This window comes from Phasianus colchicus, chromosome 13 (genome assembly GCF_987193195.1).
Source record: "Phasianus colchicus chromosome 13, bPhaCol1.hap1.1, whole genome shotgun sequence".
NCBI classification, from domain to species: Eukaryota; Metazoa; Chordata; class Aves; order Galliformes; family Phasianidae; genus Phasianus; species Phasianus colchicus.
In genome coordinates, this window is record NC_143448.1 from 2,313,060 (window position 1) to 2,331,038 (window position 17,979).

The following is a 17,979-nucleotide window of genomic DNA, read 5'->3' on the forward strand; positions in this document are numbered from 1 at the left end:
AATCCATGTTTGTGAAGATCTGGGTATCCTTTCTGAAAGCATGACAAAGTATGGTGAAGAGTTTGATGAAGCCTGCCTGGGAGGGAGATGCCTTGAGCCTTCCTGCCAGGTCATCTGCAGTGGGATCTCAGAGTGGTGAATCACAGGCATGGAGCAGTGCTATTTTCCTTCTGCTCTCCATATGGAGATGGCCATTTCTTTTCCCACAGGGAAGATGTCTGTATGGCTACTGTCAGCCACGTTTGCATGAAGTGCTGGGGGAAAGACCTCATGCAAAACCCCTGACCAGCTGTGTGTCCCCTTCCAGGGACGCGCTTGATGCTGCTGGTGTGCTTTATAATCGAGTTGATGAGGGCGTTCACCGGCTGGTGATGGTGTCAAATAAACGCATCCAGGAACTGGAGCTGGTGATGGAGTTTGAGAAAGTGGAAGAATGTTTTAAGGAGGTAAGTAATGCCTGTTAGTCCATTATTGTGACTGCCTGCTGCCACCCTCTGACTGTGAGTACCACAGCAGGTACGTGTGTTGGTCTGTCTGGTGGAGATAGAGAAGAATGTCTGCAGACCCTCCTGAAGAACAGCTCTGCATAAGAGTTTGGGGTAGATTTTTACCTGTGCTGAGAACCAAGTTGCTGTTCACGTGGTGTCTTCTGATGGCAGGTGGAAGTTTCCTGGCTGCTGTCAAAGTGTGGGTGTATGAAATCCCATAAACATCTGTGAGCTTTTGGCTTGATTTGAAGACAACTGTAGTGGCTCTTTGGTAGACCCCACCTGGAGGTGGGGTATCTTGTCACACTGCTCACTAAAAGTACCCTCCCAGCCTGACTGTTGAGGAGTCATTCCTCATATTCCACTTTGGCAAGCAGCAGAGCAGTGGCAGCAAGCTGGAGATGAGCTCACGTGTCCCTCAGGGTTGTAGATCCTGCAGAGTTTGTTTTCATCCTCCTGCTGAATGAGCCACACATCACATACTCTGTGCTAGCTGCCATTCCCTGCTGTACTGGTGTTGACTCCTGTGCCCAGGTCCCTGCTGTTGGATAAGACCCAAGCACACTCATTTTGCCTCTGGGTGCAGCCCCTATACACAGTCTTCAGGTGTATGAATATACCTGTCCTTAGCCCGAGAGCTGAGCTTAACCCTGCTAGCCCCTGCAGGTCTGTGGGAGCTTCAGCTTTCCTTCTTGTGGTGTTCACTAGAGAATCTTTAGCTGGGGGATAACTGAAGTAAACAGGCACCGATTTTTCAAAAAGACCTTTGAAACCTCAAACCATGTAGATAAAGAACCTTGAAAAGTTGTAAAAAAAAAAAAAAAAAAAAAAAAAAAAAAAAGAAGCTCAGGCTTTCTGAGTGTCCTTCAGGATCTTATCAGATCTTTCAGTCTTGCAGGTCTCAATGTGCTCCCCAAGCCTGAACTCTGCCTGTAGGTTATGGAGTCTCATAGTCTTCTTTGCTGTAACTCATCAACAATGAGATGTTTTAAGCATCTCTTCTTACAGCTTGTACGTGTGCGTATGAAGAATTGTGTACACACACTCATACACACATACACGCGTGTGTTTGAAGGATGGTGTGCTGTTTGGAGCTCACCTTAGGAACTTGTATCCTTAAAGATCAGGGCTAGGGTCAGTTTCTCCATTTCTCTTCTAGCATTTCCCCATTGTTCTCCTGGGCTCTTGTCTGGACAGAACTGGATTTGCAGAGGAATCTGTAACCTGCCTGTCTTTTTCACAGGCCAAGGTGGATCCTTTAATGACTTTCCCATTTGGAGGTAGACACTCAGGCGCCATGCCCTCTGTGTTCAGGACAAGAAGTGTGATGTAAGAACCTAGTAAAGTCTCCCTTAAAGTTAAATGCACAGGTTCTTAATCCAAACAAAAAAAAAAAGGAGACAAAAGCAAGTTCCCAGCCTGTCTCTGCTTTCAAATGTGCCCCTGAACAGAAAGCAGCAGCACTGTGTGCCCCTGTGTGCTGCATGTCATGACCTGGGAAGCCACTCCACCTCTTCCTCGTGCAGATGGCTTTGCCCCTGGGAATAGGCCATTTCTCAATCCAGAAGAGTAGGAGTTCATCTTTGAACGTGGGTTGAGTTAGATGGATGAGGAAAACAGAACTGATCTGTCCTTCCAGGTGCAGCTATTTCTGAAGCATCATTGACAAACTTGCCAGCCATTTTTAAAATGCTTATTCAATGGTGATGGTGTTATCCTCCTTGGCCTCCCGTGTCTGCCTTGCTTTTAGCATACAGCTGTTCGTTGTTCACTTGTGTTTGAGGATACAGGCTTAAAACTGGTGGCCACAGGGCTCTGTCAAGGAACCTGTAGTTACTGTGCAGCAGTGGAGCCAGCATGGCAAGCTGTCTTCAGAAAACTCATATCTGAGAATCCCAGAGATCTCTGAAAGATTGCTGGTGGTGAGAATTCATCAGTGTATTTGCACTGACATCATTTATGTGCTGCCAGTCAGAAAAGGGAAGTGGTATAGGAAGCCTGGCAGCAAGGAGACTTAATCCCATTTAGGGGTAACAGTGATAGCAATATCAGGCTCACCTGTAGGATGCAGAGCTTGCTCTAGACCACGGATCACCCGAAACAGAACCCAGGCAGATACATGCCCTGTTTATGCCTAAGGCTATGTGAGCAATAGCAGAACTTTGCAATTACTTGGTAACCTGAAGTGGAAAAACTCAATGCAGGAGGCTCACACTGAAATGCCAGGATGGGGAAAAAGTGTACATGCGCATTTTTTCCAGTAATGAAATGACCAGTGTTATGAGAGCAATTCCCTGTTCTTTCCACATAAAGGTCTGCCTTGGTGAGTAGTACAGAGTGACTAATAGTGGAGCTTTTCCCTTTTCTCCTAGGTCAGCAGTTGGATTGAGAATGTTGGCAGAAAAAAGCTGAAGGAGATGATCAACCTGGACGATTCTTTGGAGATGCTGCTTCAAGCACAGAAGCAGTTCAGGGAGTTTGATCTTGTTGCCAGCGTAAGTGTTGTCTGATTGGAAAAACGTGTTCTCCTGAGTCTGAGTTGGCAGCGTGCATGCATGCTCAGCCAAAGCCATGATGCTGTGACAGCATTGGTAGAGGGTTCATCACCAAGGTGTTGGTGTCATTCCTTTACACTGCTTAGCTTCCCTGTTCTCCTCTTGCAGACAGAACCACCAGCTCTACCCCTCAGGAAAGAGGAAACATCATCTTTTTTTATTCTAGTTGACTTCTTGGTCTTACTGGGTGGACCTTTACAAGCTGCCATGTGGCTAATGTAAATTATAACAGATGTCAGGACTCTGCAAAATTCTGCTGTAAACAAGTACACTTCTGCTCATTTGAATTGAACCTAAACTCTGCTCTAATTAGTCCCAGCTTAATGACTTTGATCTACTATCCGTGTGAGGTCTCTGTCCTCATATGCAAACACATTTTGCTTTCAGGAGTATTGCAGAAGGGGACAGGAAGCACTTAAGAAGATGGATCGTTGGGAAGACTTTTCTTCTGTGGATGTACATTCTTACAGAGTGAAGCTGCAGACCTACAGAGATCAACTGGAAGAATTCTGCACTCAACTGGATGAAAGCAGGCATCGAGTCTGTGAGACAGTCAGGCTGTATGAATTCTTTGACAAGGTGAGACAAGGCAACTGCTGCATGGAGGAGGGTGTAAAAACCTGCTCAGACTCAGTCCGAGCGTGGTGGTTTATGAAATACACAAAATTTAGTGTGCACGCCAACAGGGAGCTGACAAATCATAATTTGCATTGATTTTTTTTCAAGTCTGTATGTAAAAGAAAGGATTGGTGTGTGTTTAAGACAGCATCTGTGTCTATTAAGAATAGAGTTCTTCTGTCTGAGCTGTAACTTGTAGGCCCTTTTTGTGGCAGTAGGGGATAGAAGAATTGTGGCAGTGCTGGATTAGGCCACCATGCCAAGGTAGGTTGCCCACATTTTGTTGGTGCTGTATCTTTACATGCTGGTAAACTGAGCCTGTTGGCATGTCCTGAGTAGCACCCTACTATTCAGTCCTTAATTTAGTCCACTTCTTCTCTTTTGGAGACATGTAGAAGGATGTGGAATGCCAGAACAGGGTGCTGGGGAGTGTGGCCAAGGGGCACGAACACCGAGTGGGTCTTGGTATCTGAAAGCCAGGAGGAGAGGGTGCTTGTGGTAGCTGCAATGAGCGTGTGACCTTCTCACCTGTTTGGTTGAAAGCAAATATGCTGTTCAGGAGGCATGCAGTTGCATTTGGTGTGATTTAATTTCTAAAGTTGCATATGAATAAACAGTAGGATTTTGTATGTGCACTTGAAAGTACAGCTCTGGCAGGCACAGAGGACCAGGGAGCCTGTGCTCCACTTACTCCACACTTGTACAAACATTGGGTTTTAAGTTCTCAAATTCCAGAAAGAATAGACACTGAAAGTTAAGCTGTACCAGATGTAGGTGCCACTTAGTTGCTGTCTCTGAGCTGCCTTGGCAGCCAGAAGTGCTCAGAGAAGGGGGTGGAAACTCAGCTAAACATGAAAAACATTCAGAAGCGTCCTGTGTAAGAGAGGAAAGTGAAGAAGGCATTGCAGAGCCTTGCTGTCATGCCAGGTGAGGGCTGCTTGTTTGCTGATGCTCAGCAGATCTGCTCTAGCTCATCTCTGCAGTTTGCTGTGCAAGTGGGAGACCCTTTTTCTGTGACACTGTGTCATTTCTTTCTCAGTGGAGTGAAGCCCTGGTAAAGAAGGCTGTTGCTGTACTGCTCACAAACTGAGGCACATAGAGGTGCCACACCTTGTACAAAACCTTGGCAAGCCTCTGGCCAAGTCAGACATCAGTCCTGTGTGACCCAACCCAGCTGAAGTTGGGGATCTCTGGAGCACAGCTGTGAGCTGCAGCACCTGGTGGCTGCTGTCTCCTCTGTTCAGGTGTGGGTACTACAGCCCATGGTGTAGTGGTACACGGTACCTCCTGCACTGCCAGCATGGTCAGCCAGGACTTTGAAGCTGTGGACAAACATCCATCAGAGCTAAGCCTTATTTGGACCATTCCTGGGGCACAGATGTTGCACGGCCCCCAGAGATGGCCCATTTCTTTTTTTTAGCACGCTGTTTATTCAACTTCTTTTTGGTAGATGATGACTGAACACGCTCCTTGGTGGCAGCAGCATCCCCTTTAGTTTCATGCTACACACTGCAGTGCAGGCTGAACGGCAGTGGAATGGCACGTTTGCTTGCTGCTTTGGTGCAGAGGAGAAATATCCTGTGTAGTGAGGGAGCAGGATTTTGGTCTTACCAGTTTCAATAGAACTATAAACAGATTTAGTGTTGTAAATACAGCATATGGGTATTGTGAGCCAGTGGCCAACTGAAACCAGGGGTGTGGAGGGGATGCGTCCTGCAGCTGTAGGATGAGTGCAGAAACTGCTGTGCAGCGTTTAAGTTCTTTCTGCCCGTTATTTTTATCTTGATCTCCAGCTTTCTGTTTTCCAAAAGCAAAGCCAGCGGTGCTGTCTGGGAGGTAGGAGAGAAGCAGAAGATCTTATCTAAACTGATTTTGCTCTCCTCTGATGCTGAGCTGCTTTGGCCTTACTGCTGTGATCTTGTAAGTGCCTGCTTAAGCCCCTTCTCTCTTCCCTAATATCTGAAGGGATCAACAGCAGGAGTCTAAACAGAGTAATATCCTTGATTTCCTTCTTGTAAAGAGCTTGCAGCATGCCAGACCCCAGGATTCGGGGAAAAGCCTGGAGATGCGTAAGCAATGTACACTATGGTAATGAGCTGGCAAGCTCAGATGTCTCCAAATGTCTCAATGTGTGCCAAGGCAGCGGAGCGCCCACCGCAGGGATCGTGGTGTTTGTACCCTCATACCACACAGTCTGCTGGGGTGGGAGCATTCTGCTGTCCTCCTGTCTGCATGTGGTGAACACACGGTGCATAGGGTGTGGCACGCAGAATGTGGCTGCCAGACAGGCTGTGGAGGGGGTCAGGAGCACCTCATATGGCCCCTCACGCTGCTGTGCTGTGTTTTTTCACTGTTTGGCAGCCCCAGTGGCCCATCAGAGCTGAGCAAGCTGGGCAGGGCCAGACCACATGGAGCTCACACACGGGCTGGCAGAATTCCATCCCTGAAGCCACAACCTGTGCCAGGCTGGATGTTTCCATTAGTCCCCACTTCCTTTCTTGGTGCCTGGAAAGGGCTGTGGGTGGCTGGGCTGAGGCAGGAGTGGTGCAGGAAGCTGCTGTCCATCTCCGACTGCAGGCAGAGCATTGTTTTAGTACCACAGACTCAGCATAGGCATACAGTGGGACGTGCCATCTTCCTGTGGCTTTGAGCCTGGTTTGGCCTCTGTCCCTTGTTTACTCAGTTCCACAGCTGTGATGGGATCTGGCAGTGCCTTGGGGGAGAAGTGGAAAGCTGAGCAAGCAAGGGTGTGTGTGTTGTACCAAAAGCACCACTGTTGGCTTCTTCTGAGGATCCTGGAGGGGTGACCCTTAGCATCCCTCACTCGCTGCCTAGCCTGGCTTCACACTGGCACTGCAACAAGCACCCTGTCATTACCAGAAGCTAGAGCAAGTCTCCTGCTCTCTGCTTACCTTGTTAGCCTTCAGACTTCTTCCACTCTCAAACTTTCTTTAGGTGAAGTTATTTCCCAGCTCATTCTTACTGTCTCTGCATGCTCATGACTTTGTAGTGAGCAAAGTGCCCCCTGCCTGTGATCCCAGCTTGAAGATCCCCACCCCGAGAGCTGTGTGGTTTTTCTGCAGCTAACTAATGTGGCACATCTGATGAGCCAGAGCTCACAGCTCAGCCTTTGCCAGCACTGAGGTGTCAGGCAGTCCTGCAGGAGGTCAGTAGTGAAGACATACAATGCTTTTGGCAAAATGTCCCTGCTGGAAGAAAGCACTGACCCAACTGGATAGGGCAGAGCATCTCACTAGCTCAGCACCTGCATACCCTGCAGCTGTGACGCTGCTGGGACCAGAGCCCTTAGAGCTGAGCTCCGGGCAGCCTCAGCCCCAGAGGCTCTTTTCTGGCTTGTCAGGGTGTTGTGCAAGAGGTCTATTTTGGTGGGAGCCTTGGAACCTTGCCTTGTGCCTGCTTTCTGAGGAAAACTGTTCAGAGGCTCGGCGTTTGGGATTGTTGGTGTGAGGTTACTTAACAAATGATAGCATTTCCCTTGTTGGGATTTCTTTGGACTGTGCTCTGGAGCCTTTTCTTCAGCAGCATTTCTCTGAGCCTTGGATCCCACCGAAGGAGCCCAGCCCGTGCAGGTCCTAAGGGAGCAGGGATCTCCAGCCAGGACCTGCTGCTTCTGAGCCCTGCTCAGCATGTGCCAAGCATGGCCCAACCTCTCTCCATCTGCACTGGCATTTGTGAACAGACTGCGTATGCTCACGTGCGGCTCTGCTTGCACTGTGGATGGCTTTTCTCCTCTTCTCACTCACCCCGGCACCACTTTGTTCTTTGTGGCTTAGAAAACAAAGCCTTTGGCAAGTGAAGGAGGTGCCTACCCTTCCTGGGGGAGGGCCAGCTGGCCTGCATTTGATTATGGCAGCGCCTCCTCATCCCTCCCCATTGTCCTTGCTGCTGCAGGCATGCCAGCGTTCTTGCGCTCCATCCTGTGAACAAGTGCTGCTGCTTCTGGGGCCCAAAGAGGGGCTGGGGCCCTTCCTCCCCCCAGCCCAGCTCTGCTCTGTGGATCTCCATGCACTCTCCCTTTCAGCTAAACTCACCCCATCCGACTGCAGCCGCAGACAGACACAGCAAACGCTCCTGTAAGTACCAAGTGTCCAGCGGGACCGGCTGACGTGTTGGTTGCATTGAGATTTGTTTGGAAACAGTGTAAAGGAGGCTTGTGTGTGTCCAGCATGAATCAGAGTTCTCTGTGTGTGTCTTTTGTGTGCGCAGAGCTCTGTGTGTCTTTGCGTGGTCCCTCTGAACTCCAGGGCTGTGCTCTCTGTAATGCAACAGCGTCTGTCCCTGTTCTTCTTTCTTAGAGGATGTTTCATGTTCTTCATAGCAGATAGAGTTTATCTGCATCTACAAGTTGCTGGTGGGACCAGACTGCACGTCCCAAACCACCTGGCTGCACACACAGGGCAGATGTTTTGATCCCACCCTGGGCTGCTGTCAGGTTGTGGGCAGCACAGTGGAGTTGGTGCAGGCTTTGGGCTGCTGAGACTCACTGCTGCTGTGTTCCCAGGGACAGAGCTGAACTCTGTGTGACAGCTAAAATCAGAGTGTGAGAATTGGCTGAGTTCAGCAGGTACCTGGCAGCTCTCCCCAAAAGTCACAGCAGCTACCTGCTGGGACTTCTTGCTTTTCTGCCTGAATTCTGCTGGCACACCAGATGTAGCATCCCAGACCGCGATTTAAAGGTCAGTCCCCTTCAAGCAGCAAGTTACTGACGTACCTTTTTGCTCAGCCTTTGGTGAGAGAAGCAAGGTTGTGAATGCTGGTCTGCAGGAAGCTGGAGAGGAGCTGGGTAGCTGCTGGGGACCTTGAAGTGTGGTTGTTCTATCGCAGGCTGTTTGGCACAGGCAGAGAGTTAATTGTACTTAAAGGGCATCGTGATTCCCAGCTCTGGGAATGGGCTTGGAGAGGAACTGCAGAGTGTAACTTCACACCAAAGTGTAAAAAGAGGCACCTGATGTGTCACTATTACAGATACTTATTACAGGCAGACACACGGGTCGTTGTGCCCCTGTGTTTGTCTGTTAATAGCAGACCTTTGCAGGTCAGAACACAGTTCTGCCCCCAGCACTGCTGAGAGAGGGGGCCTTCACCATGGCTTACAGCACAGTCTCTTTAATAACAGGTGCTGTTCTCCCTCTGTCTTGGCACAGAGATTGACTTGACTTCTCTGGGGAAAGGCTGCATGAAATTTCTAATTAATAGCTTTCATTTGCTTCCTGCTATAAGTACTGAAGATGATGAAGGAAGGTCTGAGTAGCACAACACTGTGCCTTCCTGATGCTGTGAAGCTGCTCTAGGGGAACCCTTGGTGTCTGACAGTAGCTGGCTCATCACTCCCTCTCTTCTCTCTCCTTCCTCAGTTACATTATCAAAATGGTGCCCTAGACAGACATCTCTCCTGATTTGCTCTCTCATTTCAGGGGTGTCCATTTTCATACATGGTCTAAAGCACGTGGGAGATTGAGCCTAGAGGTTGGAAAGTCGATCCTCTTGTCGAGTTCACGCAAGGTTAATGCATGAAATCTCTCCCTTCTCCTTCCTGCCAGCTTTTTGCTGGAGAAGCCTTCCTGCAATGTTAATAAGTCCCAACAAGGGTATTCTTTTATCAGAACGTTTCTGAAGTTTGAAGTTTACCTCTTGCATAAACAAGAAGCCCTGACAACACAAATCCAGTCTATGTTAGCTTTCCCAAATTACTGCCTTTAAAAATGTGTTGCTTGGAAAATATTTTATGAATTCTCCAGTAATTTGCTTGCTAGATCTACTGTCATCTAGGTTGTTTTCTCTTTTTTCATCAACATCTTCATTGTCTACTTAGTGTCAGAGCAGTGTTTGTAGCTCCCAGCAAGCTCTATGACTACAGAAGGCAGAATGGTGGAAGCTCCAGCATTCAGTGCTCCTTTCTAGGTGCACAGCAGAGGTGTGTAAGGCAGAGGAACTCGTGTAAGAGTTGCTTCGTCAGGAGCAACAGTGGATTAGTTGGGGTTTTTCCACGTGCCACATCCAAGCACAGTTCAGGGTTGAAGGTGAATTCTTGGGGTGAGATGTTTTCCAGCACCTGCCACAGTGTTTCAGGCTCTGCTTGCTTGTGTGACCCGGCTGTTGGGGTCCTTGCTTCTTCTCCCTATTTCAGTGCTGGCAGTGGGCTGGAGGGCCCCAGCATTTAGCAGCTTTTGGGATGTTGGCTGCCTGCCCCTCAGCTGCCATTCTGATCCCAGGAATGCCAGCATATTTGGACCCCACTGTGCATGCAGGGGCAACACTCGATGTGCTGCAGAAACTTGGATCACTGTGCTCTTTAACAGTTTCTTGGTGGCCTTGGCTGCCCGCGAGCATAATCTGATAGTTTATCCAAAAGTGTGGGGTTTGCTCCCCTTTGGTGCAGCAACGAAAGCAAATCTCTTCCAGGATCAGGACCCTGGTAGGCAGTCCCTAATGGCAGGGAAGCAGTGTTTCCTATCAGCAGATGTAGGGATTTCCTAGCTTGGGTTCCAGCTGAACTGCAGGAGGAATGCATCGCACTTGAGGTGCAAGATGTGATGCTAACAGGTCTTCCCTCAGCTGGCCCTCAGCCTTGGGCATGCGAGCAGGATGTTGGGTTTGGATGCTTTTTTTTTCACTTGGATCTTGGGACAGGAGCTGTGCAGGACGGCAGGCTTTCTGAATGCTGGTGTGCTGGCATCCATCTGGATACTTGGATCCTCCTGGAGTCTGGAATTCCCTTTAGTCACAGGCGTTAAATAGATCTGTTTGGGCAATCTGGACATGGAGCTGCCCTCGGCTTACAGATGGAGCTGTGGCTCACAATGGCTCCGATCTGCATATCAAAGCCCTGCCATATGGACAGAGTTCTCCCAAGAGCCACTGGCTCTGCCCAGGCTCCTTTCGTTGCTCTAGGGGGGCTCAGAGCCTTTCAGTGCATCTCAGTGTGTCCCTTAAACCAGGGGCTGAGGAAGGGAGGCCTGACAGATGTGCTGGTGCTGGGTTTGGTTTCAGCCCCACATCTCCTGAGGCAGAGCCTTTCTCCTAGCTCAGCTGCAGTGGAAGGAGCTGTGCCATGGGACAGCGATGCAGAGGTTGGTGTGCTCTCTCCTCTGGTCCCCACGGATTGCTTGTAGGGCTGGAAAAGGGCAGTTTGGGTAGACTGCCCTTCCCTTCAGCCAACCAAATGGCAGCACGCCATTTAGAACAAAGCAGTTTGACTCAGTGTGTCACAGGGGAAAGGATGGGAATTGAAGAGTACAGTGAAAGCACCAATGCTTTCCAACCAGGCCCAAGGGCGTGCTGGAGGTTTCACAGTCCCCAGCTGAGTGTGGAGGGTATCATTAGCCAGGAGCCAGTGTAAGGCTATTACAGGGGGCATTTGCACGGTGTGGTGATGAGGCTGTTGAGAGAAGTGTAGATCAACACCATGCAAAAACCTCTTGAGGTGACATCAGTCTCAGAGTGGAGAACAATTTGCTGCTGCTGTGCAAGACACCAGCTTCAATGAGTCACCAGTCTTGCAGTGCTTTGGTCTTGAATTCGCTGGCAGCATGAGGCCTGCGGCTCTCACCAAAAAGATTGCTACCCTTTGCTAAAAAAAAAAGCATGAAATCTCTGCCCTTTTCCTCCTCCTCCTTCTCCAGGCAGTGCTTGCACATTCACAAACACATGCTTACTCCTTCATGCCTCTGGTTTTTCAGCCATCAATAAAAATTCAACATGTGCAACTTGTTCAAATCAGCCTGGAGGTGTTTTCATGGCTGCAGTGCCCGGTGTGGCCAGGTGGAGGACCTTTCCCTGGGTCCCAGCTGTTGGTGACAGCAGATCTCAGCATGCAGTTGTGCTTCACAAGCTCTCTGTGCTCTTTTAGCACAGCACTGCTGTGTACTTTGCTGTGTATCCCTAAGTGCAGCTGTGCTGTTGGCAGTGTCCAAGGGTGAGGCTGGGCTGGCACACACTGAGTAAGTGGTGAGACATCAGGAAGGAGGAGGACGATACGAAGGCAGTGAGGCAGCATCTGTTCTTTAGTAAGAAGGGATGGTAAGCAGAGTTTTACTGACAGAAAAGTTTTGCGGTGAGAGCTGATGAGAAGCTGGGTAGTGCTTCAAATACAGAGGCTGGTTTGTTGCAAGCACAAATGTTCAAGTTTCTGATTGTGCTGGGAGCAATCTTAATTCCCAGTCCTCTGGGCTCAGGAGGTTTTTAAATGTTGAGACAATCCTGCTGGTGAGACAAAAATAAGCAGTGCCATCTACTCAAACTCAAAGGCACGGAGAAAAAAGGGGAGAGTTGGGGGGAAACTGCACCTTGTGTGCTGCTGGGAGGTTCTCTGCAGCTGCAGAGAGGGCAAACCTCTCTGCACTGCCCAGGTTCCTAGGGAGTCATTTAGTGCACGTAAATATATAAATACACTCATCCATGTGTCTCTAGCACAGGTTGCTCTGCGGAAGCTCTGAGTCGCAGTGAAGCAGGGTTACTGTGGCTTGTTGTGATTCATTAGTTGAGTCAGCCTGCTCCTAATGGAGCCACGCTAGGTGTTGCTTGGCAGTTGCAGCAGTAAAAAGAAGCACAAGCACTTGCCAACTGCAGAGCAACCAGCCACAAGTGCCCTTCAGGTCGTCGTGTTGCTGTCAAGAGAGGAGAAATTGTGCACAATCCCATTTCATCCAATTATCTTCTCCTGTAATTTAGCCTCTCCTGGTCTTGTCAAGGCTTAGCTGCCCAAGGGCAAAGGAAGGGAGTTTTGAGCTCTGTTCACGTTCTCCCGGAGTGCTGCTGCAATTTCTAAGCATGTTGCTCTAATGAGTTTCCCCTGTCCTTGTTCTGCAGTTGAGGCTGTCTGTGGATCTGTCCCTCTCTGATGCCCGTGTGGTCCATTGTATTCCCTGCTGACTGCTGCCACTTTCCCATGCCTTGTCCTTCCCTGCCCAGCTGTGGGCATCTGCCTGTTCTCCTCTTATTCTAACCCAGGGGATTTAGTCTGTGCCTGCCTGTCACCCTTTGTCCCCTCTGGTGTTTGTACAGCACCAAGCACTTGGTAACAGGCAGCAATGCAAATACTGGACTGAAAGTGTTCTTCTTTGCTAGTGTAGGCAAACTAGTGATGTTAGTGGTCTCTCCTATGGGAGGGGAGGGGGGGGGACATCAGGGACACAGCAACTCAGGAGTCATTTAGCTTTATATTTCAGGAGGGTGCTTAAAGCTGAGCTGCAGCCCTGCAGGACATTGTTCTGGTTAGTCTGCTTTCTGCTGCTAATGAATCCCAGACAAGACTTAGTGTGCAGTGTGAAATAGACAAATACAACAGGGGGGGACAGGGTAACAGCAGACCTCTGCATAGAGAGTGTGCTTGTGACTGGTGGCTTTGCTGAAAGGCTGCGATCTGAAGTTGTGTGCTTTCTTATACCTCTAAGGGCAGCTGCTTGCTTATACAGCCCCAAATCCTGCTAGAAGTGAGCAGGGGCCTTAGTGTTGAGACATGGGAAAAGCATTGCAACACCCAGAAGAGACTGCCCTGTTTTCTCCACAGCTCTCCTGTGTTGGGTGGCAACTTCCTTTGCATCTTGCTTGCATTTGGGGTTAGTGGGGCTGTTTTCTCTCTGTTTCTGCACTGTGAAAGAAAGGGGACCTGGCCTGCTCCCAGGCAGGCTGTCGTCCTCACACTTCAGTAGTTCTCATGTGAAGCACAGACCCTTCCCCCCGCCTGCTCTCTGGTTTCCAGGGCTCCTCGATCTGGTATTTAGGCTAGCAGCATTTGCTTGTGAATAGCTGAGCCCAGCCGTGGGCTGCAGAGGTGGCCTTGTACCAGTCGGCTGCAGGAGATGGTGATGCACGGTGAGACATGGACCCACTCCATCCCACTGGGCAGGTAGGAGGGAGTATTTTCCTAAGTAACCACCCTGCCCTCTGCAGGTCCTGCAGCCTTGTTCTTTCACTGTCAGTACTGAGGAGGGGAGGCTGAGCAAAGTGTGAGTGGAGCTGAGGACCTTCTCCAGGTTCACAGAGCAGCAGGCTTCTTGCTGTCTGCAGACTGATAGCTCTTTCAGGAAGGTTTCAGTCTGGATAACTGTGCTTTTATTCACTCTAAAAGAGCTTTTTAACTGGGGTTGGTCTGAACTGCTGGCGTACAGGGGTAGTTTGCAGCTAAGAGTCCCTGCTTAAGTTGTGCATAAGAGGATCCATTGGTGTCTGGGACCCTGAGACTGGGAGAAACGTGGTGGCTTTGTGTTAGGTTCAGCCTGGAACCACCGATGATAACAAACATTGGCTCAGGTGAGAGCTGGGACTGCTGGGCCTTGGCTTCCGTGTGCAGATGACACTTGTGCAGTGCCAGCAGTGACAGACATGGGGAGCTTCTGCCCTTGATGTGCTGCCAGCCTTGCCGTGGTGAAGCAAGCCGGGACAAGTGTGGTCAGCGGTGCCTTTGGCTGTTCTGTGGCCCAGCAGGTCCCCAGGAGCCCAGCCTCCCTCCACACCCAGCAGGACAGCCTGCTGCTGCTCCTTGTGCTGCCGCTGCATGGCCAGCCCTCTGCAGGTAGGAGGCACGCTTCTCTTCACCCTCTAATTGAGAGCTGCAGTAATGACTTGTCTGTAGGGTGAAGATTGAAAGCAGAGTTACAGGCTTCTTCCTGCCTGGTTCCACACCTCAGTGGGAGCACTGAGCCCCGCTGCACTTAGAGCTGTGTGGAAAATCCATGGCCCTGCTTGCTCCCCCAGTGCTCCGTGTCTTTGGTGCCCATCGTGGTGTGGCTGGGTCAGCTATGTGGCTTGTAATGCCTCGGGACAGAGATAGCAGCATCAGCAATGCTCTTACCTGTGTGGTGATGCTTACCCCTGTGTGCTGGAGCACAGTGCCCATGGACAGGGCTGCTGTTTCACGTGCTGAATGGAACAGTTGGAGCGGATGACGTGGCTGGAAAACCCTTGGTGGCCACTTAGCATGTTAGCAGGCAAGCTGTGGGGTGTGGAGGGCCACTGCCATTGTGCAGGGAACAAAGCTGAGCTATTCACTAGCCTGTGACAGGCACTGGGGAGGGTAGAAATTATGTGAGATTGAGTTCTGTGCTGCCTTACAGTCTTTGCCAGGAGACAGCATATGAAGGTGAGGGCTGGTGGGACTGTATCTCTTGTGGGTTGCAGCCCTGGTTACTCCTTGCCGAGGTTGCGAGATGATCTGTAGATGAGAAATAAAAGCAGCCTCTAAACTGCTCCTCTCTCCCATTTGAGAATGGAAGTGAGGTCCCCAGTCTAAGGGAAACCTCCTGGTGGCAGTAAAAGCCAGGCTGTCTTCCAGGGAATACAGAAGTCTCCAGATCTTGCATAAGTCAGACCCACTGGGGTCTGGCATCTCATCTGCCCACTGCGAGGCCCTCTGACCCCAGCAGCACAGTGCCTGAACTGAGTGAGCAGCAGGTCTGAGGCCTGTGCTGATGATGGGGGATGAGGGGCTGCTGCTGTGTGGGGCTGCTTGAGAGGTGTTTTCCCTGTGCAGCTGCTGGCTTCTGAAGCAGCTCCTTGCTCTGTATGAGTAATGGAGCTGGCTGCACGCACAGCATGCAGCTGCAGCTTTGAAGAGAAGTGCCTGTCCTCGGAGCAAGGCACGTCCCTGTGTTCAGCAGTCCTGACTGTCAGGGAATGTGAGGCTGCTGCCTTCATTCCTGGGATTGAGCACAGGGTATGTGGGGCCATGGCAGGCAAGCACTCTTCTTTAGTTGTGTAACTAAGGTGGTAGTGTGGTGGCATTTCATCCCACTTCTCCTGTTCGACGGGGCAGAGCTGTACCTGCAAAGCCTGTGTCTGCTCCACTCGAGCTGAGCCTTGTGAAACTGCTCCCAGCATTCCTACAGCAATAGAAATAACCTTCAGGGCCACATCGAGGTGTGCAAATTCCTGCCAGCAGCTTCCCTGGGATCCTCCCAGGGAAGGCACACATACCCAGCAGTGTGGGTGCTGGTGTGGCAGTGAGGCTGCGGCCAAGCAGCCAGCACAGCTGAAATCCTCCACATAAGGAGCTGTTTGTTCTGCTGAATTGTTAAGCCCCATTGACAGTAGCAGCCCCCCCTTCACTCACACTTGAGGAACTGCGTTGGCCACACACTGATCCTTTCTCTTGTCTCGCCCTTTGGGCACCGAGTTGGGGTTATTCTTCCCTGAGTGCCTCTGACTGGTTGCTGCCTTTTGTTCTGCAGGCGTACGAGTGGGCCTTGGAAGGGATGCGACACCTTGCCTGCATCAGCATGGAGGAGTGCAGCTCTGCCGAGCACTGTGCCGGGGTCATCAAGTGCCTGGAGAGCTACAAGGAGCAGCACCCAGACATCAGCGATGCCCGCTTCCAGGAGATGAAGGAGCTGGCCTGCGAGCTGAAGAGCGACAAGGGACTCAAGCAGTGGAAATTCGCGTGGTCCAAATGCCAGGAGACCAAGCTGGTTTTTGAAAAGAAGCTGGAAGCGGCTTTGAGAACCAGGAGGGCACTGCTGTTGGAGCAGCCACAGGTGGGCAGTGAGGCTGGCAGCGTGTCTCACCGCAGGCACTCTGAGGGGGCTGCCCCCGGTCCACAGTGGGACAGAAATCCTGGCACGTCCCACAGCCGGCCCAGTCGCTCCACGGGCTGGACTAAAGAGAAAGCTCCCTTGCCCTCTCTGAGCTGCCCTGGTGATTTTGGTGCTGGGGAAGAATTTGCCTCCCAAGCTGCTATCGGGGCCGGGCCTCACGTTGGCAGAGTTTCTTTTGGAAGCGGGGCCTGCAAGTCACCAAAACTGCCCGAGGAGAAGTCAAACCTGGAGAGCATCTTAGAAACGCTGGAGATGAAGCCATCCTGTGCCTCCACTCCCACTTCTGGAAAGCTGCCTCCCAAGAGGATGCTCCGTAAGGCCCAAAGCTTCGACCTGCCATGCGGCGAGAGCCTGTGGTCGGGCTGCCAGAGGACGCTGAGCGAGCCGGCCAGGTACGGCAACACCGGTGTCTTCATCAAGGGGCTGGAGGTGAGCAGCACGGAGCTGGTGGACAGGACATTTGCACTGCGGCAGCTGGAGGGACAGCGGGGCTGTGGCTCTGCAGAGGCCAGGAGCTGGGGCAGGTGAGTGACTGTAGGGGAAAAGGGAAAGATGGGCAGTTGTTCTCCCTTTGCGGCTTCTGTAGCATTGTTCCTCTAAAAGCAGGAAAAGAGCACTCCTGATATCAGGTGATGAGGGTGCACAGAAGTGTGGCACTCAGGGTCATACAAAGCCCGTGCCACAGAGGCTGCAGCAGAGCAGAAGCAGCGTGACATGCCCTCACACTCCTTTGGGGCTGTACCTGGACTGATAGGGAGGCACTTCAAATCTGTGGCAGCTACTTCAGAGGTATGGTGGTGTTTGTAGTTGCCCTTTAGGGCTGAAATCTCTGTTGCAGTGACCAACAGCTGGCTTTTGTTCTGCTCTTTTCCTTCTCTGTCTTTGAGGATCTTTTTTTAGTACTGCAATATGTCCAGGGTAGGGAGATCCCAGGGATCTGAGTTGTTCTTGAAAGGGAGTCACCAGACATGTCTTTGAACTGCCCTCATAGAAGAAAGGGAAAAAAATAAAAATAAAATTAAGAAGTCACTTGCAGATCTCAGAGAATTTGGAACAGATAAAGACATCCTGGTAGGGCAGTCAGGAAGATTCTGTGTGCCTCCATCAAGGGATCTGAATCCAGGCAGGAGTGGTTTGAAAGGTCGCCCTCCAGCAGTGGGAGCTGTTGGGCTCCTGTCCTCCTTCTCTTCTCTTCCTCCCCAGGTAAAAGTGGGGAGGGGGAGATCAGCAGGTGGGTGCAGCTCTGCAGGACCCAGTTTGCTGCTGGTGTGAGAGGTGAGAACCCAAGGCTGGATGCGGGGACCACAGAGCTCCTCTGCTGCTTCTGCTCTGCAGAAGCTCTGCTTCCTTCTCTAGATGGAGCCCAGCACATGTCAGTAAGGCTCACAGCAGGGGATGAGCATCAGAGGCAGAAGGCTGACCCTGTGCTTCTCAAGGAAGCAGCAGCATGCAGAGGTTTGGACTTCTGAACAGCCTGAGGAGCTCTGGGGAAAGCTGAGATCAGGGAAGACAGGCCCGTGGTTCAGGTGGTTGTCTGGTGCTGCACTGCCTCACAGTGGAAACCTCCAGTACTGAGGAGCAGTGCAATCCCTTCAGAGGAGCACAGAGCGACCTGTGCTAGGAAATGCTGTATTCTGATGCCCTGATGGGAAGGCCATTTCCCACTGATGGTTACTGGGACAAGCCCTGGGAAGGATGGCTGGACTGCTGGGTTGGGACTGATGCAGGAATGGGGCACCCACCTTAGAGGGGCTGAGGCTCACTCCC

At 51.0% G+C, this 17,979-nt stretch overlaps 1 protein-coding gene across 9 annotated transcripts in view; it reads left to right on the top strand.

The window, feature by feature from the left end:
- The window catches only part of PLEKHG4 (pleckstrin homology and RhoGEF domain containing G4), a 79,831-nt gene that overhangs the window by 55,142 nt on the left and 6,710 nt on the right, over nucleotides 1–17,979 (top strand). For all 9 annotated transcript variants that reach the window (XR_016470824.1, XM_031615288.2, XM_090149767.1 and 6 more), the window contains exons 11-14: nucleotides 308–446; nucleotides 2,861–2,983; nucleotides 3,431–3,622; nucleotides 15,850–16,736. Coding sequence is in view for 8 of the 9 variants with exons in the window: in XM_031615288.2 (XP_031471148.2) it covers nucleotides 308–446; nucleotides 2,861–2,983; nucleotides 3,431–3,622; nucleotides 15,850–16,736 (1,341 nt within the window). In the remaining variant the exon portion in view is untranslated. The remainder of the gene's footprint in view (nucleotides 1–307; nucleotides 447–2,860; nucleotides 2,984–3,430; nucleotides 3,623–15,849; nucleotides 16,737–17,979) is intronic.